The sequence below is a fragment of the Tiliqua scincoides genome, chromosome 2 (assembly GCF_035046505.1).
Source record: "Tiliqua scincoides isolate rTilSci1 chromosome 2, rTilSci1.hap2, whole genome shotgun sequence".
NCBI lineage: Eukaryota > Metazoa > Chordata > Lepidosauria > Squamata > Scincidae > Tiliqua > Tiliqua scincoides.
This window is the reverse complement of record NC_089822.1, coordinates 35,005,268-35,029,946: the sequence shown is the minus strand read 5'-3', so window position 1 is coordinate 35,029,946 and position 24,679 is coordinate 35,005,268. Positions and strand designations below refer to the sequence as shown.

Here is a 24,679-nt window from a genome sequence, read left to right as displayed (position 1 = left end):
CTTCACTAGAGCAGTATTTTGAATCTGAGTACTCTGGTTGCTATATACATAGCACACGAATATGACTGTTCATTTCTGCAGATGAACACAGAAAATGTGAATAGCTTAAAAACCAATACGTTTAGGAATGCATCCTTTGTGCACTGGATTTCAGCTCTTTTCTATTACTTTTTCTATACTTGTTCAGTAAGTGTAATATCTGTTTATCAGTATGCTCTGTCTGCTATAACAGCATTCTGCTATTCGTACTTAAACAGCAAACATCTAAACAGGGGCTTGCCTTTTCTACATTAGGAAATCCTGCAGCACAACAGCTGTCCAAATGTCAATCAATCTCAGAGATTCAATAAGAGCCCAGTTCTATCTTCCTCTTCTCCCTTGGCAATGTAGCCATACCAAAAAGGCTCTCCTAATTGCATACAGTGGGGGGATGACCACTTACCTCCCAGTAAGTCCTGGAGCCATGTATGGTTTCTCTTGGACATATGCCACCACTTTTGGTGGCGTATGACCATGGAGAGGAAAGAGGCAAGGAGCTCCGCAAAGGAAGGGACAGGATCCAGCACACTTCATTGCCACCAGATATACCCCCTCCTGCTGCCACCCCACTCTGTTTCTTCCCGCCCAGTTTTTTCCCTAGTCCTCCCCCTCCCTCCTCAACCACTGCCCCCACTGCTGCTGGTCCAGATCCAGCAGGGTTCAGTGGCGAAGCTATGGCACTGACACCCCTTGCACTCAAAATCAGTAGCCATTTTACGATAGCGGAAGACTCTTCTGCTATCATAAAGCCCTTCCCCTTACAGCTGCTCAGGTTCAATCCAGGATAAGATTGGGCTGTTAGATCTGTACAATCTTAGGGGATAGTTCACACATCTTCAGTGGTGTCACTAGGATTCACGTCACCCAGTGCGGGAGGCCTGCGTGTCATCCCATGCAGTGGGCGGGGCAACGCCCCAGGTGGTGGGCGTGGTGATGTGCCATTGCCCCGCCCCCACTGGTTTTTTGGCTGTACCTATTGTTAGAACACAGATATTTCAATGTGGTTTGTTTCACTGCATTCTGCATGAAATTACACATGGATTAATATGTATAACAAGATGGTCTTATTCCTCCAAATTCTGATATTAGTGATTCTGAAAACTTGCAGTCTCTCTCTCTCTCTCACACACACACACACACACACACACACACACACACAACCCTGTCAACTTACTAACACCTTATTGCAGCAGTTCTCAAACTTTTAACACTGGGACCCACTTTTTAGAATAACAATCTGTTCAGGACCCTTTGGAAGTGATGCCATGGCCAGAAGTGACATCATCAAGCAAATTAAAATAAATAATTATAAATAATTAAATTAAAATAAAAGAAATAATTAAATAAGGGGGAGCCCATCCTGTTCCACCAAGTGAATCTACTGTGAAGTAAGTCCTATTGTGGTCAATGGGGCTTACTCTCAGGAAAGTGTGGGTAGGATTGCAGCCTGTGAGTTCAAGCCTATGCATGTCTACTCTGAAGTAAGTCCCTTACTGGTCAATGGAGCTTACTCTGTAGTCTGCCTGCAATAACAACCCCCCAAAAAGAATAAGTGAGATTTCCAGGCCCCCCCCCCAGTGCCCAGTTTAAAGTTCCTCTATTTCGGGCATATCAAAATAAGGACCTTCCTGGCTTTACAAGTGCAAAATAGAAAACATTCCCCTTACCAGTTCAAGCCCCTTTTTGTGTCCTTTTTAGTGGGGGGGGGGGCCTGCCCTCTGGAGCATCAGTGGAGCTCCAGTTCCATCTGATCAGAACCATTCTGGTGTCCTCACACTCCCCGTTGCCTGGCCTGACCACCAGCCAAGGCATGTCTGCCTACTTGTGAGTAAACACGATGTGAGGCCAGTCTTGCTTTGCACAAGGTCTTTTATAGGGCTTGAGCTATTGTGAGATCTTCATTCATTCATATAAGTTCCATCTCTAATGTATTCATTTATGTAAATTTATTCACATTTTAAATGTAAATTAATTCCTTTTTTCCCTGGCCCCCAACATAGTGTCAGAGAGATGATGTGGCCCTCCTGCCAAAAAGTTTGGATATAGACCACTAGTTTGTGACAGAAGTAGAAGTACTTAATCATAGATAGAAGCCTCAATTTTAAAAAATGGAGACAGTTAAGAGAAATTTGTTGGACCAGTCTATGTTTTGATAGTGTTGAAGTTTGCTTTATAAAAACCAGAATCAAATTAGTACTAGTGAAAAAGTGATGCAAACTGAATAGGCTAATAATGCAAGATTTTCCACTGTTACTGTCCAGTGAATGACTAACCTGGACAGGGCACTCTACGATGGAATAAACATAGTCTATATTGGCTCCTCTTTAGTAATACAATTGTTTTTTAAAGGTAGGTGGTACTCTTATCTTTCATTTTTCTTAATCTTCCCTGTAACCTTTTTTGCCCACCTCAACTCAAAGATACTCTAGGAAAATTTTTAAAAAGAATCCCACATGAAAAGATAAGTTAAATTACACTGAATCTCCAAAATGAGAAAGTATTTAAATCAAGCCAGGCCATTGGTTAAGAATGCATCAAAAGCCACACATACAAAACCATCCTGCTCAGGTTCAGGTTTAAAGTCTGGCAGTTCACTAGCCAAAGGAAATTCACAGGTGTGAAATTTACTGAATTTTCAAGCCATCTCTGTTTTTTATCTCCCCCTGCAACACTCTCTCTCTCTCTCTCTCTCTCTCTCTCTACCCTGGAAAATAATCTCAAAAGGGGTTCTCAGTAAAAGATCATTGAGAGATGAGGTGGTTTTAGCATAGTAAACTGAGGCTGAATTCCTAACCACACTTTCCTGAGAGTAAGCCCCACTGAACAAAATAGGACTTACTTTTAAGTCGACCTGGTTAGGATTGTGCCCTGACATGATGCAGAAGATGGAATATTACTATCAGAACCTTAAGGTCACAATACTAGCACTTTCATTCCCTATGATGCAGAGGACCTAACAACTTTACAACATCAATTCCTACCAGGCATCATTCAGGCATTTTGCCCAAAAGTGAAGCAGTTAGTCAACACACTGGTTACACTCCTTCACATCACCATTTACTCCCTCTACAACTCTCATACAGAATTAAGATCATAACTATGTTTATAGAGGTTTATCACCTATGCTGTTCCAAATGCAATGCCATTCAGCCCCTCGTGTATGATCATACTTTTAACACTGGTGATGACAGTGTTGACAATCCCTGGATGACAGTGGATGATTCAAAAGATTTTCCACTTCCCAAGCAGTACTAGGCAGGAAAACAAAAAGCATGCGTTATTTGATGTCATGATTCCAAGCGGTTCAAGACATACCAGACCAGCAAGCCTCTCTGTTGGTTTCACTACCAGCTCTGACATTCTTTACAAACACAACACTGTCTGTTGCGGATACGGGCAGCATGAAGTTTCAAATGTGCTGGTTCATTCTCCATCCACTCTCCTTCAGTCATTCGAGGTTTCTTATTGCCTATTCAGGGGAGCAGCCTCCCCTATATTGCTGTGGCAGTGCCTAAAATTTCTGGAAATAATTTACACTTAGCAGCTTGACTCACTCAGGAAAGAATTTATCCATTTGGGTTTTTACACCCCTGTACATATGCACACAAACAGTTGGGCAGCAAGTAGCAGGTGACATTGCAGGTTAGTGTCTTTAATAATTGTCTTTAATAATTCAATATGATGAATGTAGCAGCAAGGAAGTAATGATAGGGGAACTGATATTTCAGACAGTGAAAGACAAATTTTGGGGGAGATATATCCTCAGATATTTCTGAGAATTATTTGCATATACAAGAGTAATCAAAATCCCTGGTTTTCCCCTATTTTGGAGCTTTCCATCTCCGGATGGGTGACTGTGATGTCTCAGCATTCTAAAAAAAGCTGCAGAGTCATCCAGAAGCAGTAGCCACTGTCCCTTGTCTTTGCTGAGCATCTTCTTCCCCAATTGATCAGTAAAAAAAGAACCTGATTTTGACACTGGAATATGAAGCCCACCTGATTTACAAAAGCAGGAAATTCAGGAACTCAAGTGACCCCAAAATTTCCAATGCAGATTTACAGCCCAATCCTATCCAGTTTTCCAGTGCCGGTGCTGCTGCGCCTATGGGGTATGCACTGCTTCTTGTGTTGGGGTTACAATCACAGAGGCCTCCTTAAGGTTTGGGAACATTTGTTCCCTTACCCTGGGGCTGCATTGCAGATGCACCAGTGCTGGAAAGTTGGATAGGATTGGGCTGTCAATGCCCAGAGTATATAAAGCAGGGGTCCTGCACTGCCCATGGCAATTTGCCCAGCTTCAATACTGGAAGCATCTGATGCTCCCTGGGAGCTTGACCACACATCGTGCTGCACATGTGAGTGTTAGGACCAGGATCCTGAAACAGTATGACTAAGTTATTTGCTTCAGAGTTTATATTTATTTTTACTTGTCTTATAGGGGCCAGTCCTATCCAACTTTCCACAGTGCAGCCCTGAGGTAAGGGAACAAATGTTTGTTTACAAATGTTCCTTTACCTTGAGGACGCCTCTGTGACGGCTCCCCCACCGCAGGATGCAGCACACACCCCATTGGCACAGCTGCATCAGTGCTGAGACGTTGGGTAAGACTGGGCCCTTCATCTCCTTGCCAACCACATGCCTTCTCTTTCCTGTTTGTTTTTTGCTGCATGCCTTGCTTTTACCCTTTACATTTCACTTTCTGCATTTCAATAAATGTTCTGGATTTTTACTGTTTTTACCTGCCTGATCACAGTTTACTCAGGAGGAAGTACCTTTCTGTCATATTCTGCTACTGGTTTGTCTTAATGCTTCCTCCCCCATTTTGAAACTTTCCGTTAACTTGTGCAAGAGACTTACCAAAGTAACTCCTGGCAATGAACTATATCGTGGCAATGAAGGACCATTTCCCAGTTCATTCCCAGTTCATCCAGTAACAAGAGAGAAGGGTGTTGTAAACTGTTCGCTGTTGGACCCATTTTACCCTCCATCTCTTCTTTTATAGCAAGGGTATAGAAAGGTGATACAATTCATGAGTGCAGTCTGGTTTCCACAGCAATACACAGGCTGTTTACTCTAAATATTACAGCTTACGTACATTTTTAGAAAGTACTTTTTCTTCAGCATCTGAGCCAAAGGGAACACAAAAGGCTAAATGCATGAAGAATTAGCGAGATCCAAAATGAACTTCAGCCAATCCCACAGCCTTACAGGACCAAAAAGCTGAACTACAGCTGTTCTAACTTAATTTAGAGAGATATACACATTACCCTGTATATTTCCAATTTCATTTTGCACATCTGTCTATTGAGAGGGAAAGGGAGAGAGAGAGGGAAGACGGTATATGTTGTAAAACAACAAAGAAAAAAGCAATTTTTTTTAATGTATACCCATGGCAGAATTAACAGTTAATTTTTTTAATGAATTGAAATGTTTTGGGGAAGGGGGTCAGGGAGATCAACCCACTTGAATAAAAAATAATGAAATCCAGGGCTTTGTATAAAGCAGTTGTAATGGCCTACCGCTTTGACAAATGTTGCAGCACAGACTATGCTATTGCAGTGTGCATTCCAGTACGTATGCTTTGTTGAAGGGGGTTTGCCTCTAGTCTACCAAGCTGTGGAACAGGAAGTAAAAGAGTATTGGAATGACATGCAGTAGCATAGGCCTGACAATATGCAATGGGTTCATTTGTGGGTCCTCCTGTTCTCACCCAGAAGTGCCACAAACCCCAGCTGCCCCTGCCACAGACTATCCATATAGAATAAAAAATTGCACATATCAAACAATATAAATATAAAACAAACTCCATAACACAAGATATTAATGTACTAAATTAATGCTACATTTGTTTTTATTTATTGGAGATACCTCTCAAAAATACATATTTGCTGCATATACAGTGTATACTACCTTTCTGCACACAAGCTGATTTACAATTTTAAAATGTCAGTTTTGCTCATTACTGCATACATACATTATCTAAAGAAAAGGTTTGGTTCAGTGGTTTTAACATCCTTCTATGTAAAGCTGCAGTTTCAGAAACCTTGTCGAAAGGAAGCCCCATGTAAAGCATGCTGTAAAAGTCATGGGGGGGGGGGATTTATGAAAGCATGAATGGAATTCTCCAAAACCTGCTCCTTCAGATAAGGTTGAAGAGATAGCAATGGTAAAGTTACATAATGTGAGGGGTTTCCCTCCATTAACATTTTAAACTGAGTTTTAAGATCTAACAGAAAACAGATTGTGAATGAATATATACTTTCTGTTCAATCTCTTCCTCCTCTAAACACACACCCTAAATCTGTCAATTGTAATTATGAGGGTGATATAAATAGCCTAGTCAGCAGCAGTGGACAGCATATATATCCAATATAAAGTATGGATCAATGTGTATTGCTACAACGTCTTCCTTCAAAAGCACACATGGTATTTGAAAATCAGGACTTAATCAATACTGATCTCTAAACATCATGAGCTTTTTCGACATGCATTCCGACACAACTGGAATCTTCCAAAATTTGGGTGCACAGCCAGGATGTTCACAGAAAGCTCAAGATCTGGAAATGAAATTGAAAGCTGGAATTCCTCCAGTGAGTCCCTCACATGCCCAATATAAATTCAACCATCCTGCCATTGAAAGCACTGGACCAGGTTATTTTGTGGTCTTCTTCCAATGCAATCAATTAGTCATGCTTTATCAGTGTATCCCATAGGACAGAAAAGGACAGGACATCTTGTTATAAAGACTGCAAAACTGTGAAATCCTTAAGTCAATATACGAATGAACTTCTTTGTGTCATCATCCAAATCAGTTTAAAGTTCCTTTTTCAAAGTGCCAAGTTCCTCAAAAAGTCATTGTGAGATATTAGACGCTGTTGGAAGAATCCCCGCTGGATACATCCCTAGACTTTGGTCATGATATGTTTTAGCAGAGAATGAAAAATTCTGATAAACTGCAAGAAGTTATGCGAAACTGCTCTCACGATACTTGAACATGGAGCTTTTACTGTACCAAACATTTTCACTGGGATTTTAAAAACCATGATCATTCTCTTGGGTTATAAATTATTTGGCACCTAATATATTGCTTTATAGGGTACTTTTATCACAGGACCAGATTTTCTACTCTCTACAAACAGTATCATATCCCCAGTAAGCTTTAATCCAATCCCACTCATATAGCATTTAGGGCACAATCCAAACCTGCGCTGGAGCGGGCAAGCCAGGAGGCTTGGGCTGCATCCAACGCAGGTTCATTGGATGCAGTGGCTCAGCCACAAGCAAGGGGAAGCTCTTCCCCTTACCCCTGGGTAAGGGCTGTGTGCCCCAATGGGTCTCCTTGGACCTGCGCCACCTCTGAAGGTGGTGCAAGTCCGAGGAGAGCAGAGTGGCTCGAAGCAGCTCTGTTCTCCCCAGGGACTGGGGCTGGGATCCGGCATAACTGCTGGGTCCCAGACCTACCTCCGGCTCCCTGCGTGCCTACCCCCGGGGCTGGCCATCGCCTGCCCTCCCTCTGCCCAGAAATGCCCCCTCCTGCCCCCTCCCCACCCCCATGTCTACCTTTGCTGCTTGTGTTGGCGCGAGCTCGCCAACACAAGCAGCGGCGCTGGAGCCGCCGCAGAGGCTTCTGCCTGCCAACGCGGCTCCCACCCATGGAGGCACAAATGTGTTTTATGGCACGTTTGTGATCCTCCTATGGGCCAGCATAAGGCACCCTTAGGATTGCGCCCTTAAATGGTTAGTTCATTTCACATAATTGTATACTACTCTTTCGTTTTTGTCACATAGGGAAGTTTGCCATCTCAAAAAGAATCTGAAAGATGCTTTAAACTCCTGCTCCTTCAAGGTGGAAGTTCTTTTCGCTCTCACGCAACATCAGAACCAGGGGCATCTACCAAAATTGACTCGCAAGAGAATTAGAACAGACAAAAGGAAATATTTATTTACCTAGTGCATAGTTAGTCTCTGAAACTCCTTGCCACAGGATGTTCTGATGATGTCTTTAAAAGATTTAGATTTACAGAGAAGTTCATCACAAGTTACAAGCCATGATTACCATTGTTCCCTTTAAGCTGTGCAGCTGCATAGCTCAAAATCTAACCAAGCTGAGCTCCACATATCTCAGAGATCAGCATTCTTGGAAGTCCAGCAATGATGTATAACATCATCAACGTGCATCCAGAAATGCCACTGAGCTGCCATGCAGCTGGAGAAGGGGTCTGTGCCTTTAGAGAGAATATCAATGGTGTCCATATGCAACCTGCAGGTTTTAGAGGCAGCCTATCTCTGAATGCCAGGTGCAAGGGACAGCCAGGATATGGATATCCTGTTGTCTTCAGTTTTTCCTGAGGCATCAGTTGGGCCAATGTGAGCTATAGCCTTGGCCTGATTTAGCAGACTCCTCGTATGTCCAAAGGCAGCAGGGTCCAACTAAAGCCCACTGTGTTACAAAAGACCCATCCAGAAATAGCACAGCACTTTCTGTTCCTTGGCACAGCCACCTTTCTTCATGTCCAATCGTCTCACAGTCTCGCGCGGTGCAGCCACTACCCCTGTGGCACCAGGCATCAGAAGCAGCTGCCCGGTGCAAAACTGTGTGACGATAAGGCACGAAAAAAGACAGCTTTAGCATGGAACAAAAAGCACCACGCCTGAATTGCTTCTTTGTAACAATGGATCTGGCCTTGTAGGCTGAGGTTTGGAGGCTCCTGTTCTAAGGTATACAGCTATAACTTTACCTAAAATATTCATTTGCACAAATGCTGTATGCAATATATCATGCTAATAGCATAGAAAAGAAGGCACTCAAAATTATCTCTAACAGAGATTGTTCTATCCCCCTGTAGTGGGCCAAGAAACTTCTTTCTGCAAAGTATCAGTGGATGGATTTTGCTTCATAATCAAAATCAAAGCAATCATCATGAGTTCAGGAGATTTTGCAAAAGGCAGACAAAAAGAACGGTCTTGAGTTCCCTTTTGAGCACAGCTGGACCTTTCACTAAACGACTTCCTGAATTATACAGTCAACTATGGTTAGAGGCACTCCATTTGCCCCTGCTCTCTGCTTTGGGCACACTATTTTTGGGTGCCAGCCCACTTCACTTCAAGATGGAAAAATTCTTTTGTGAGGTGTACATTGTTTTCGAGCAGGCAGACTGGAACTATTAACATATAATAGTCCCTCCCCTCTACTAAATCAGGCCATTGGTCCACCTATTTCGGCATTACCTACAGGGTAGTGACTCTTCAGGATTTCAGATGAAAGTCCTTTCCCAGTCCTATCTGGAGATGCCAGAGTTCACTTAGAATTGTACAAGAGCACAGTGGTAATATACCCTAAATTTTGGTTTCTAAACACTAGCACACTAACCAATTATGTTAAGTAAGCATCATGAAGGAAGGATCTCTGCAATGAGAGGGCTCTCATACACGCACAATGATGCTTTCCTTCTCCCTATATCACAAATTGCTTTGGAAAGTCTTCTTTATTTTAAAAGTAATTTTCAACATGAAAGTGAAAGAGACTCTATCCATGCATTTTTCTGAACTGCAGCCATGACCACTGGAAATCAAGGACTGCTCTTTCCTATGATGAAATTTCACACCAGAAGGCTGGGAGAATTGCAGAAATGAACAAGAAGGAAAAGGCATGTAAAAACCTAGCAGTTTTCATGGATGACAATTACTTCCTTTTATTATTCCTTTAAGTGCTTTAATGTTTTGGACATTGTCCAAGCTATTAAAACCGATACGAGTGAGACCACTGCCCAAAACATCTTTAATAGCCCCTCCCCATAGTTATGCAGGAAAAAGACAAAGGTGCAGTTCTAGCAAACATATGCTTAATTTTCATCCTGGCACTGAAGTTGCTTTATACTTGTTGTCCTTGTTGTCTTTCTCTAGGAGGTGGCCTTGATTAAAGCCCATTGTTCAGGAAACTAAATACATGTGTTTCCAGATAGCATAAATATGCTGCAATGACTAAACAACATTTGATGAACACATGCAGCATTGGAAGCATGCCAGACACAAACCTTTGTGCTCAAGATGTTATACAAATACTGTCTGGCACGTCTGATTTAAATTACATGGCAATTAAAATCCACAAGCTTTCAATATCCCCGGATTTAACCAGTCATGGCTATCATCACGACTCTAAAGGCACCATTAGCCCTAAAGGTCAAAGTATACAGTACAAGAATATGATTCAGTTAAAGTTGGGGGGGGGGAATATGTCTTCCCCTGGTCACAGATGACTATGAGTTTCCTTGCCTGGTTGTGATCAAGCATTTTAGAATGATTACTTAACAAGCTGAAGGATCTCTTCACTAAATGTTGTCCTCATGTTTTTGCTTCTTCAGCTCAGAAAGTGAACATGCAGTGGTTGCAAAATTTAGCTAGGGTTGTAACTGCAAGTACATTCTACTTTTAAATTCTACCATCATGACAACAGAAGATGCTGCAACTGTGCCAGCGCAGCTGTGCTATGAAAGGCCTAGTAAGAGTCAGATAAGGGTGAAGGGGTGTGTAGTGTGGGCAGCCAGGGGATCTCTGCTGCATCACTGCAACAATAAAATCCCAAAACATGAATACTGACTGAGAACATATGAGCACCAGATGCCAAGGCTCATAGCCCTAAGAGATCCCATGGAGAGCAGACAGACCCACAAATGATAATACCATGCCATCTGCCAGCCATGGAAAGAAGCTGATAAGTACGGATGCAAACCCACCCCACTGACACCCACATATACATAAACACTAGGTCACCACAGATTACAGCTTCCTCTCGAAATGCCTGCTTCGAAAAGTGGCCAATTAGCTTGCTCCACTGCTACGCAATGGCACAGCAACTGAACTCAAATGGCTTCTACCAAGCCATTTGTCGAGGAGTTAGTCAAGTGCTTAAATACACAATTTTCCATACTAACTCATATATTCATTAAACAAAGTTCAAAATATTAACTCTTTTCCTATCATCTTATAAAATCATTTTTATGAGGACCATGAGGATGAATAATGTCTGCTGGTTTAATTTTCTTATTTGCAGCTGTTCAATCTTAAGGATATGATCTGGCTATATGTGCTTTTCAACATCTGTCAGAAGTCCAGAGAATATAAGAACATAAGAACAGCCCCACTGGATCAGGCCATAGGCCCATCTAGTCCAGCTTCCTGTATCTCACAGCGGGCCCACCAAATGCCCCAGGGAGCACACCTGATAACAAGAGACCTGCATCCTGGTGCCCTCCCTTGCATCTGGCATAGCCCATTTCTAAAATCAGGAGGTTGCACATACACATCATGGCTTGTAACCTGTAATGGATTTTTCTTCCAGAAACTTGTCCAGTCCCCTTTTAAAGGCATCCAGGATAAAGAGTAGGAGGGGTGAAAATAGTTAGACATTGTTGCTACTTTATTACCACCACTGCTTGGAGGCGGCGCTAAAATACTCTCTCTTGCTGGTTCCCAAATATTTCTCAACCTGCATTCTAGCTGTTATTCCTGCTGCTTCTATACTCTACACAGTACACTCTGAGTACACTCAGAGTACTGCACAGGCTCTACTCAAAAGAGTGCTACAGTTCCACATGCCACCCACCGAACTCACCAAGCTTGACCCATCTAAAATACTCCTGTCTCAGGGAGGATATTTCCCATTTCTAGACCCCAAAAATACAGACATGCTTGAGATTGTGACAAGGCTATAGACGTTCCTACTGGTTATGAGGAAATAATTGATTTTCTATTCATTCCCCCCCCCCCCCAAAAGCCTCACTGGAACATGGCAGCCCCATTTAGCAATTAATGCCACAAGTGCTTTATACACATTGCGTGATTTCCCTATAATTGACCTCTCTATCACAGCAGCAAGACAGCAACTTAAACACATGCAGACAGGATTAATGTGCATTCTGCTATATTAGCGTGCAGCCTCTAAAAAAATTAACCAAAAACCAAAAACAGTTTGGAATACTGCATACACCATCACAACAGCACAAAAAAGGAAAGACTCATACCACAGCCCAAAGTTGAAAACACTGTGTTTGGGGGCCCGGGAAATGAAGCCACACTGAAATGAAAGCATTGCCTGTCGTGAGGACCACGACAAATGGGGAATGTATGTGTTTACTGTGCAAAAAAACAAATCTCTGCAGAAATCAAGTGCTATACCAATGCATTACAAGACAGTTAATGCTACAACTGTCTGGCAACTACCAGTTTCACTTTCAGCAAATCCTTTGATTTTATACCAAGAAATGTTCTACATTACTGTATTCACAATCCACCACTATATGAAACCTCTGTATCACCTGCTTATCTGGTTAATATGTACAACCGTTTTGCCTTTCTAATTATTCCTAGGGACTGCAAAAGTACCTTGTCGTTTATGAAGAGCAAGAAGGTTTGAAGCCCTCTAGAGTAAGATTTTAGGAACTGGATGTTCTCTTGATCCCGTTCTCTGCCAGCTGTAGCAACCAGCAAGACCGGATGCGAATGAAACACAACTGTCCTACTGTGGAAAGGGTATCTCTTCCTCAGTGCTATTACATGCTTGTTCCCCCACCAGCTGTCTCATTCAGGACAGCTGGCAAAGGAATTCTTCAGTGTCACCGCCCCATATGCAAGTTTTTAATGCCATTATTCTTAGAGATGAAAATAAACAGAGGGCGGGAGTAAATTTTTGAAAACTAATGTGCTTTACTCATGGATCTGAGGAACCAGAAAGGAGTAAAAATATAGCAACTTCTTTTAAGGCTTTTTAAATGACATAAAGCGCAATGTAAAATTTACCTCTTCGTGCAACATACAATCAGTTTATGGAATTCTCTACAAAACGTGGCGATGAGTACTAACTTACAGTGGAATCTACTTATATCTACTCAGAAGAAAGTCCCATAGTGTTCAAAGGGGCTTGCTCCTTGAAATACGTCCCAGAGAACACATAGGATTGCAGCCTTAGATGACTTGATGAAATCATTTAATGAATAGACAAATTCATGTAGGACAGGTCTGTCAGTGGCTTAGTCATGATAGGTAAGTGAAACCTTCATGCCTTGGAAGCAGTGTAGCTCTAAATACCAGAAAAAACAACAGGAGGAACAGCTGCCTTTGTGTTCGGCTTATAAGCTTCCAAGAAGCATTTGGCTGGCCAGATAGTTTTGAACTTGATATTCCATTAGTCTGATCTATTAGGACCCTCCCTATATTCTTAAATGTGGTATACTATAACAAAAATTAATGATCGAGTTTTATAAGTAGAGGTGGGCTTTTAGAGGTGGGCTAAAAAACCATCCTGAAATCTGCAAAAAATAAAACCATTCTCTAACACCTATGCATATCCTCTAAAACCTCTAAATGTGTGTGGCTGCATTTGCTGACACTATTCTACCTATATAACCTACTTAGAACACTTTTAAAGTGATTATAATTTACAAGAATAATTTATAAAAATGCGCCCTTGGAATAAAAACACGTAATACTCCTTTCTGCACTTCTAACTTTGGAAAACACTGAAATCCATGAAAAAATAAAACAGTTTTCACCCACCACTATCTATAAGGCACACCTCAAAATCCCAAACTCCACACTAAATTGAGGGGTGCACAGTACATACATAGCCACATATATTTAAAAAAACACTCTACAGTAGAAACAAACACATGAAATGCTGACGTAAGTTTTTGTGACGGGGAAAACACATAACATGGAGTCAGACAATAAGCTCCGAATCCGAAGAAATTGGCTTAGAAATATGAAATAAAGGTGTGTGTTGTTTAGCGATGTTCCAATGACCGACCACATATACAATGGCGGTTGCCTTCCCCACTAACCCCCACACACCTTGCTAAGTCCCCTGCAGTGGTTGCCTTTCCCTCCTTCGAAGCTGCAGTGCAATCCTTTTAGCATCCTGATTGCTAAAGCGAAACTACTGAAGTCTTACAAAACCAGCCACTTACCTTTTGATCATCCTATTGATCGTGATCCTTCGATCTCCAGGACTGGCAGAAGTGAGGCATGTGCTAAACAGCCACAAGAGATCACATATGCCTCACTTCCATCAATCTCAGAAATCAAAGCTCAGCAGGACACTCTAGGCGACTGGGAGTTTGGTGGTTCTGCTTCAAGCAATCAGGTTGCTCAAAGGGTGGCGCTGCAGATTCTGAGGAGAAAAGACAACCTCTGCAGGAGACTTTGCAAGGTACATTGTAGTTAGAGAGTGGAAGGTTCATGTTACATCTTCCAAGGAGGAAACTCAGAAGCCTGCAGTGCTGTTCCCTTCACTTTCTGATGGATTCACTTAACAACGGAGATACACAATACATACGCACACTTGCAGTTGGTTGCCTCAAGATTATCTTTTTCATCTAGAACACTTGTGCTGCAGTACTGAGCATGTTTGCTTGGAAGTAATTCCCACTGTGTTCAATAGGAGACTTAACGCATGTCAGTTACAGTCCTATATGAACTTAGATTAAAAAGATAATCTTGAGGCAACCAATTGCAAGTGTGCGTGTGTATTGTGTCTGGCATACATGCATTTTAACAGGCTGCATAGGATTTGTTTACTTTAAGACTTGTATTCCACCTTTCATGTATAAAAATCCCCAAGGCATCCCCAAGGCACCATATAACAATTAAAAACACAGATACAACATTAAGAAAGTTTCAACTCCAGTAGGTTTCTGTGGCAAGAATTCCAGGATTTCCCTCCTTCTCTGACCTTAAATGGGCTAATGCATACTAAGGTTACCTCCATTAGTGGCCAGCATCTAGTCTGGTGCTTGGCACCAGCACCTAGTCTTGGACATTATATATCTGGACTTTCAGAAGGCGTTCGACACGGTCCCTCACCATTCACTACTGAAAAAACTCCATAGTCAGGGAATTAGAGGACAGGTCCTCTCATGGATTGAGAACTGGTTGAAGACCAGGAAACAGAGAGTGGGTGTCAATGGGCAATTTCACAATGGGGAGAGGTGAAAAGCGGTGGGCCCCAAGGATCTGAACTGGGACCGGTGCTTTCCAACCTCTTCATAAATGACCTGGAGACAGGAGTGAGCAGTGAGGTGGCTAAGTTTGCAGATGACACCAAACTTTTCCGAGTGGTGAAGACCAGTAGTGATTGTGAGGAGCTCTGGAAGGATCTCTCCAAAATGGCAGAATGCGCAGCAAAATGGCAGATGCGTTTCAATGTAAGTAAGTGTAAAGTCATGCACATTGGGGCAAAAAATCAAAACTTCACATATAGGCTAATGGATTCTGAGCTGCCTGTGACAGATCAGGAGAGAGATCTTGGGGGGGTGGACAGGTCAATGAAAGTGTCGATCCAATGTGCAGCGGCAGTGAAGAAGGCCAATTCTATGCTTGGGATCATTAGAAAAGGTATTGAGAACAAAACGGCTAATATTATAATGCCGTTGTACAAATAGATGGTAAGGTCACACCTGGAGTACTGTGTCCAGTTCTGGTCACCACATCTCAAAAAGGACAAAGTGGAAATGGAAAAGGTGCAAAAGAGAGCGACTAAGATGATTACTGGGCTGGGCACCTTCCTTATGAGGAAAGGCTACAGCGTTTGGGCCTCTTCAGCCTAGAAAAGAGATGCTTGAGGGGGGACATGATTGACACATACAAAATTATGCATGGGAAAGATAAAGTGGATAGAGAGATGCTCTTTACACTCTCATATAACACCAGAACCAGGGGACATCCACTAAAATTGAGTGTTGGGAGAGTTAGGACAGACAAAAGAAAATATTTTTTTACTCAGCATGTGATTGGTCTTTGGAACTCCTTGCCACAGGATGTGGTGATGGCAAATGGCCTGGACACCTTTAAAAGGGGATTGGACAAGTTTCTGGAGGAAAAATCCATTACAGGTTACAAGCCATGATGCGTATGTGCAACCTCCTGATTTTAGAAATGGGCTATGTCAGAATGCCAGATGCAAGGGAGGGCACCAGGAGGCAGGTCTCTTGTTATCTGGTGTGCTCCTTGGGGCATTTGGTGGGCCGCTGTGAGATACAGGAAGCTGGACTAGATGGGCCTATGGCCTGATCCAGTGGGGCTGTTCTTATGTTCTTAGTCTGCACATGTTCTACAAGTTCTTTCATTCAAAGACGCATCTATTTGAGGGAACCCCCTAGAAACCTGAAGCTCCCATCATGCATCTGCAAGGGATGATCTCTAAGACCTCCCCATCCAATTTTTGCCTTAGCGGTGGGAGAGATCACTACTAATGTATTGGGTTCCAGAATAAGGATGCTGGGTGCAGGGCCCCTCTCAGCCCCTACAGGCTCCAATTGTCCACAATTGAGTAGGTACAAAATACTCTTTCAAAAGTTCATCCTTAAGAAAAAGGAGAACATTTTTAAAAAAAAATTTTTGCTCACAATCAGGTAATTGCCAAATAGAAATTTATATATTTATTTATACCACCCTTCCTCCAAGGAGCTCAGGGTGGTGTACAGGAGGTAATCAGGTTTCATTTTCCTAACATGTGATTGACTCCTTTTATCACTCCTCTCCCAATTGATCTGACAAGGCACAATGATTCATAATTAACTACATTCAAGTCTGTTTAAGGTCAACTAGACATGACAGTGACAGATCAGTTTATTTACATTTCAGCTTGCCCCAATCATGCACAAATGCAGGAAGAAGAGCACATTTTAGAACAAAAGAATCACACCTCTCATACTCCAGCCTTACTAGGCTATACAGTAACAAGAAGACACTAATGGGAAATGATTCGAGCCCTCAAGAGTACTCTACAAATACTTATATTTGGGCAGGAGGTCTGGTCTAGAGGACAGCGCCTCCGTTAGCCCGAAGGTAACATCAGAAGGTCGCCAGTTCGAGGACACCGGCAGCTCCCTGAACGGCTGAGATTGGCGAGTCCTTGAAGCAGCTGACAAACCCAGCTGAGTGATTCCACCTGCTCTTGGTGTGAACAAGAAGCGTCTTGGCTGCCCGCCATGTGAGAGATGGAGCTGCTTGTCAGTCTGCCTGGCAGAACTGGAGGCCAGAAGTGAGACCAAACCAGGAAGATCCATTCTGAAATGTTGTTGGTTCTTGAAAGAGAGAACCTCTATGATTGTAAAAATCCCCTTGAGGGATTTAGAAATGCCTGCCTATGTAAACCGCCTTGAATAAAGTCAGGAGTAATCCGATGACCGGAAAGGCGGTATATAAATACCTAGTTGTTGTTGTTATTATTATTACATTTGTTCTCATTTGTGATGCTGCGGAACGACAAGGTTTATGATAATGTAAGTATCTGGAAGCATATTTCTATAATTAAACTAATCTGTCCTTAAGGGTCCCCCCACAGCTTTTTATCATTTCTTTTCTTCCCCCTAATTCCACAGATCCACCTTTCCGAGGATACCCATGTTAGACAGCATAAATTTCTTTAGTTTGAATATGCAATGACATGCTACTTGTAAGAAAGAAAAAGATTAACAAATGATTTCTAAAAACTGGCCTCCACCAATGGGAAAAGCTAGAAATTTGCAATTTGAGCTGAAGCCATACTCATAGCACTGAAGTGGGCACAATTTCCATTCCATTCCTACAGAGTAAAAACTTTCCAAGGCAAATTCTAGACAAGACAGGGTTTTTCTTTTCTTTCCTTTTTTTGTTAAGAGTATAAATCATATGTCAGAGCAACATACAACTCACTATAATCTATTTTGCAGGATCTCTCAAGTAGTTTTTTTTCTTTTAAAAAAAGGAAACCATGTCTGGCCAACCCATGATTTAAAGTTTCTCCTCACGACAAGAAGTGATTTTAACTCAGTTGAACAAGTAAATGTAAACACGGACTTGTAATACCAAGAACTGTGGAGCACAGCATGGATTCCAAAACAGGAAAACGAAATGCACAGACTTTAGGCCCTTGGCATTACCATGTGGGAAGCTTTTAGAAGCATACAGATGCTACTTTGTTTTCCTAACGCACTGTGGAAATGTATATTTAAGTATGCGTATTTCAACGCTTTAATCAATTTGAAAATTGAAATTATCCTCCAATTCTGTGACCTATATTTTAGAACACACTAGGAGAAAAAAAAAAGTGGCCTCAGAAAAGCTGAAACAAATTAGTAGGGTTTTTTTTTTCAGTCAAGTTAAGTCATGGAGTTTTCCACACGTTGGTAGAACTTCTTTTGGCTCTGATAATTTTACTAATGTTACTTGCAAAAGAGAAAATAGAATGCCACCTTTTTATAAAGAAAGGTTTGCTAGCCCTCAAACACTGTTTATCAAGAGCTCTTTAATCAATTTAATTGCCACCTCTAAGGAGAAAGTCTTGCAAGAGTCCCATTATTTGCTATATGCTGAGAGTTCCTCACTGAAGTACTTGGAAAGATTTACTTCCAAGTGGTCACCTACTTAGATCAAACAGTAAATCACTGACTCTTGTTATGGTGTTTGTTTAGGTGGCAGTAGTTTAGCTGGCCAAGACTCAATGGCCCCTTACTGAGTTCTCAGTGTGTGTGGCCCATTTTGCTCTGCAGCTGCTTTGAACACAAGTCCTACTGTGTACCAAGCCTATTGTTATTTTAATGCCATTCTCAACAGTCTCATTTGCCCTTACCAGTCTGAGAGCAAGCATTTCAGAAAAGTTCTGAAAGAAAAAGAAAAAAAAATCTCTGAAAACAAAATTACCTGACTTAAAAAGATGATCTCATTAATAAGAGAATAGTACAATTGGCTGACTTTGCAATGCAACTATAATATCTCTAATATTTTCTGACATACTGATGTCCTGTTTATCTTTCAACTGCAAAGTCAAGACTGAAAACAAATTCAGAAAGAGAACCATTATACCTGTTCTGTTGCTTCATTATGTAGTTTAAAACAAGCAACATTCATATGAAAATTGCTTTCAGCCATCCAGGCAGGCTTATATTAAATAATTCTGTCCATGGAATGTATAATCATTTGTAAAAATTGTTACGTTTTCATTGATTCTTTTAAATTGCACATTAATCTCATCTTCTGACAGCACTATACATCAAAGGCAATTTCATACCACCTCACATCTAACAGGATATTTTCCAATCAGAAACTCAAAGGAAATCTTGTTTTATTCTACGAGGAAATCAGAAGATACTTTCAACCCTGTTTTATAGGAGCCACATAATTTAAAAACGTGTGCCAAAAGAGAAATACTTTTTCCTAACTAGATAAATTTTGCCTGAAGAAGCAGACTCCATTAGTACAGCTAATGCAGAATGATTCCAAACTGCAGCACTTCTAAGGGCTACTGGGAAAACCATGGCAGCCAAATTAACCTCACCTGGGTCTTTGAAGCATGCAATTCCACTACTGCAGTGGTTCTCACTCCTTCAGCACTGGGACCCACTTTTTAGAATGAGAATCTGTCAGGACCCACCGGACGTGATGTCATGACCGGAAGTGATATCATCAAGCAGGAAAATTTTCACAATCCTAGGCTGCAATCCTACCCACAATTACCCAGGAGTAAGTCCCATTTACTATCATTATTAAAAGAATATACATAGTAGCTTGTTCAAAGCACAGGTCTGTAACATTTCTCCAAATGAAGTCACATACCATGGTAGCATCAAGTCTAATATATTAAAAATAAAATACTGAAATGAATGGGGACCCACCTGAAATTGGCTTGTGACGCACCTAGTGGGTCCCGACCCACAGTTTGAGAAACACTGCACTACTGCATTAATTTCACTAACTCCCAGTTTTTCTGGATCCAGTTCTACAGACAACTTATTACCTGCAAATCTAAATAGCTTGGGACCAGTATACTTAAGAGGACTGACTCCTCCCAAATGAATCTATTTGTTCACTAAGATCATAGCAAGAGGTCAAGCTTCTCTTCCCACCACCAGGACAGGCATGATTGGTGGAAACATGGGAGAAGACCTGTTCTCTTGTAACATTCAGGCTGTGCAACTCCTGGCACTGAGAAATCATCTGGTCCTCTTCCTAATGGCTTTCAGATGTTGACTGAAAATGTATATGTTCCAGTAAGTCTTTGGCCTGGCTGGGTTGCAAATTGTTATTGTTATCCTTTGATTTTCAAAATCTTACAAAAAAAAAATACTTCTACTTGTGCTTTGCTGCTTTAATTCTACATGATCATTTTAAAATGTTCACCATTTTAGCTACCTTGGGAGTCACCAAAAGTCAGATGGAGATGCAGATTATAAATATTGTCTATAAATATGAACCCCTTTGAACAGACATATCTTTTGATGTGGGATGGCATGTTCATCCACATTCTGGGTGACTAGTTGCTGCATGTGGCTATAAAATCCAGAAAGATAATGAAAGCCAAGCCAGCAGAGAACATTAAATCCAAAACTTGCAAGTGAGACATACCTAACAGAACTTGGCTTTGCGTTCATATATGTACATAATTGTCATAGAAAAGAGAACAGAAGGCCGCCATCTGTCCTTTTTATATAGAAGAAGGATAATTACAATATAGATATAGATTTTATATAGATCAAGGATAATTGCAATTATTTCATTCAGTGAAAAAATATGTACTCTTCAATATTAACTTCATTTTTAACCCCTCTTTTGGCTCAAAGAGCCCCCCACAGCAGCTAACAATATGAAATTAATTTAAAATACATGAATACTTTAAAAATTAGTACAAAATATTGAAGACATACCGAATACCATTCTATCTTCCCTCAGTTATGGGAAATAAAGTGCCCGCTTTCAAAATATTAAAACAGACAAAGCCAAGTGAATTTCATGGAGGAGGGCATGATGCAACACTGGAGTCACCACAGAAAGGCCCTACACCCAATACCTGAAAATGTAACTTCTGAAAGTAATAGGGCTTGGCATCAGATCTTATTAGACGACCTACTGCACCATATACTTCATGAGGAAGAATGTGCTCTCTAGAGCCCTGAGCCCAAGCTTTACAGATAAACACCACACTAAGACCTTGAATGAGCCCAGAAACTATCTGGGAATCAGAGAAGTGCCTTCAAAACTGGCATCATGTGCTTCCAGCAGCTACCCTGTTAACGGATACAGATACATTTTGGACCATCTGCAGTTATTATCAACGACAGCCCACACAGAACAGCATGAGAACACAACAAGCCCTGCCACCAAATAATTCAACCAGTCTCCAAGGGTTGCTATACAACATGTAATAAATACTTTCTTCTTTTAATAATTACTTTCTAAATTACTTTAATAAATACTTTCTAAATTCTTTTAATAAATAAAAGAATATGAACTTTTAAAACTACTTTTCTTTTTCATTGTTACTTCAATGAATTGAGCTTATTGAAAGTTTACATTTTTCATAATATAAAAACAAACTGTTTTATTTTCTGATTAATAACTCATATCATCCCAAGTCTCACTGGAGCCAATGCTGAAATAAAATGCAATAGCACTAAATGCATTAACTAAATTAATAAATACTGTTAATAATAAACGGCACATTTATTTATTTATATCTCAGCTTTCTCCTCTTCATTTGGGGTGCCTAATACAGTTTACACAGTATTTATTTATTTTCCTATATATTAGTTTGGCTTCATGCTTTCTTTGTTGATCATGAATTTGTTAACCTGTTTGTGCAAATTGCACTTCATTACAACATTACTACCCAAAAGACTTTTTCATCCCTGCTGCATGTGTGGGCTGGCAATCACAAAACTCTGGATTTCTAGGATGCAAAACACCTAATTAGGTCATGAAGCACATTTCACTGCCAATGCAAGAGGGTATTTTCCAGTACTTTTGAACGCATTTTCCTTTGAGCGTATTACCTCAAATACCTTTGAGTGTATTTTCCAGTACTTTGTCTAGTTTACTGTAGAATGACTCAACAACCTACACTACCACTATTTCCTTCAACAAATGTTTCCAAAGAACGATAGATTTTGCCAACCAAACTTGTTCCCCAGCTATCAGCCCATATTTTCCTTTCCTTCATTTTAACCCGTTACTTCAACTTTCTTTGGTCAAATGATTTAGTATGGATGTTTCTAACAGAAGAGCTAAGTTTTTCTTGAAAATTTCAACCACGGGCTCACGGAAACAAATACTACATGATATACTTCAGAACATCTTTGGGCCCAGTCCTATCCAATTTTCCAATGCCGGTGCAACTGTGCCAATGGGGCATGCACTGCTTCTTGTGGTGGGGCAGCAGTCACAGAGGCCTCCTTAAGGTATGGGAACACTTGTTCCCTTACCTTGGGGTTGCATTGTGGCTGCACCGGTGCTGGAAAATTGGATAGGATTGTGCCCTTAACTGGTACAGTAATGATACCTAATCAATATGCTTGTGAATATTTAACAACCCACTATTATTAGCCACACTTGTTAAAAAGAAAGTTAACACATTAGAAGCAAACATAAAGCAGTAGTTATTGTCATCAGTACATAAGACTATAAGCCTCACAAATCACACTTAGTCTTCCTGAATCCAAATCTCCACTCAGTCATTATGCTGACTGGATGGCCTTAGGGCTCCATCCTATCCAACTGTCCAGCACCAGTGCAGCCACAATGCAGCCCCAAGATGAGGGAACAAATGCTCCCTGACCTTGAGGAGGCCTCTGTGACTGTCTCCCCACCACAGGATGCAGCAAATGGCCAACTGGCACGGCTGCACCAGCACTGGAAAGTTGGATAGGATTGGGCCCTCAGTCATCATGACAATCACACACACACACATATGGCAGAACACAAGTGTAATAAAAATACTGTATAGGCTATTTCCACTGTTTTTTGTTGTTGTTGTTTGGATGCCCTCATTGGGACTTTTGTCAAAAATAGCATTTCCATTATTCAGGCCTGTAAACAGTTAGCAAAGAGTTAGTGAACATTTAACACTTTCAAGAAACTAACTTACCTCTATACCAAAGTTTTGGAATCCAAAAGCAAAAAGAAAAACGTTTATATTGACTGTAGGATTTTTAGGAGCACCTCATAGACAAACACAATCCTTTTCTTCCTTTTTTTAAATCAACAAATATATTGCATGTTAGATAGTTCTCTACTACAGAATTCCTCAAGTTATCATTTGAAGAAAAAGCTTCACCATCCTCTATTATTGAAAATGTTTTGACTACTATGCTTGAACTCTGCTGGAAAAAGTACAACAAAACTTACAGAAACATCTTTCAGATTCTTCTCATAGGAAAAACGAAGGCTCTCTTCATTTACTCCTTCTTTTGAAATATCAAAGCTGTATTTGTCTGTCAATCTTCCTTCAGACAACAACACTTTTCTTAGTTCTTCAACATATTTCTCTCGTTCCATTTCCATGTCAGTGGCCTCCCTGGAAATCTCTTCTTCAGGTACTATGGTAAGGAAATTGGAAGAATTAAAATGAAAATTCAGAACAAAAACATGTTAAAAATCTACTAGCGCTGTTGCCATATAGAACCTGCTGCCAAAGAGATGCTGTTCTTTAAAACTTCCATAGTTAGTATCAAAACTTTCCAAGTCCAAAAAGGAACTCAGCCAACATATTTCCATGAACTGCACATTGTATGTCAGAGTCACTTGTGGCTCACAAGCCAATTTGGCCACACCTGATCTATAAGATCATTTGAAAGGCTGTCCACTAACAAAACAAGTTCACCTCTAAAAGCCAGAAAGTCAAGGGAGCCATCTATGCAAAGCCATGCACAGAATTATTCAAACTGCAATCCGATGAAACTGTTTATATGTGCATAAGCAATCACAAGAAGATCCAGGACGCTCTCTTTAGTTTTCACTGCACCACCTTCACAAGGCAAATGAGTCAAGCTGCTGGTCACTTTAGTTTGCCTGGACAACTTGAAGATGAACACTGAAGACTATAACCTGGCTCTTCTTGCAATTACCTACACACTTACTGACAGTCCCACCGGACTGCAGCCTGAATAATTTGAAAGGCGAGGGGTAAATACTTAAAACACACAGCACACCTGGATCAACAGTTATATGTGCACTGTATCCAGGATACAATATTCCAGAGATGCAAACCATCAACATCAAAAGATGCCTAAAATGCCTTTAATCAATGTCCTGTCTATACTCCTAGGTAAACAGTAACAATTAAAACATTTGCTGTGTCTGACCTCTAGTAGTAGAGAGTCTCAAGAAGTCACTTTATCATTGCAAAGTAATGCATCACATATTACCTCTCCCAGTCCAAACTGATAGGCTATCACTGAGCATAACATCAAAGCCAGCACTGATGTTTTTTGCCCAAGCTATTTGCAGAAAATATGTTGTGCCTGGATCAGAAACAGGCCGGATTCTGCTCACTTTCTTCTCCATGATTCTCCAGGCACCTGTTTCGGAAAAGAAAAAAGGAGCAGAATTATAAATCTATTCCCTGGTCTATAAAGAGGACCAGTTTCAAGATATAAGCATGATAAGATAGACCCAAGAAAATTCTATGCATTGATACCAATGATATCATTTATTACAGACTTCCATTTCATTTTTTCTGCAATGGGGCTAAAGGCAGATAGCAGTATTTTAGACAGACAGACAGACAGACAGACAGACAGACAGACAAATGCGATTTGTATTATTTTATTGTAACTATATATTTTTTTTAATCAGCTAAAAAACCACAGTAAATATAGGGCACAATCCTAACCAG

General features: G+C 40.9%; 1 protein-coding gene across 2 annotated transcripts in view; it reads right to left on the bottom strand.

The window, feature by feature from the left end:
- Nucleotides 1-24,679, bottom strand: part of XRCC4 (X-ray repair cross complementing 4) — a 139,572-nt gene that overhangs the window by 96,435 nt on the left and 18,458 nt on the right. For both annotated transcript variants that reach the window (XM_066616440.1, XM_066616441.1), the window contains 2 exons: nucleotides 24,210-24,362; nucleotides 23,191-23,381 (listed from right to left, as the gene is read on the bottom strand). In XM_066616440.1, the coding sequence (XP_066472537.1) occupies nucleotides 23,191-23,381; nucleotides 24,210-24,348 (330 nt within the window). In that variant the 5' untranslated portion in view covers nucleotides 24,349-24,362. The remainder of the gene's footprint in view (nucleotides 1-23,190; nucleotides 23,382-24,209; nucleotides 24,363-24,679) is intronic.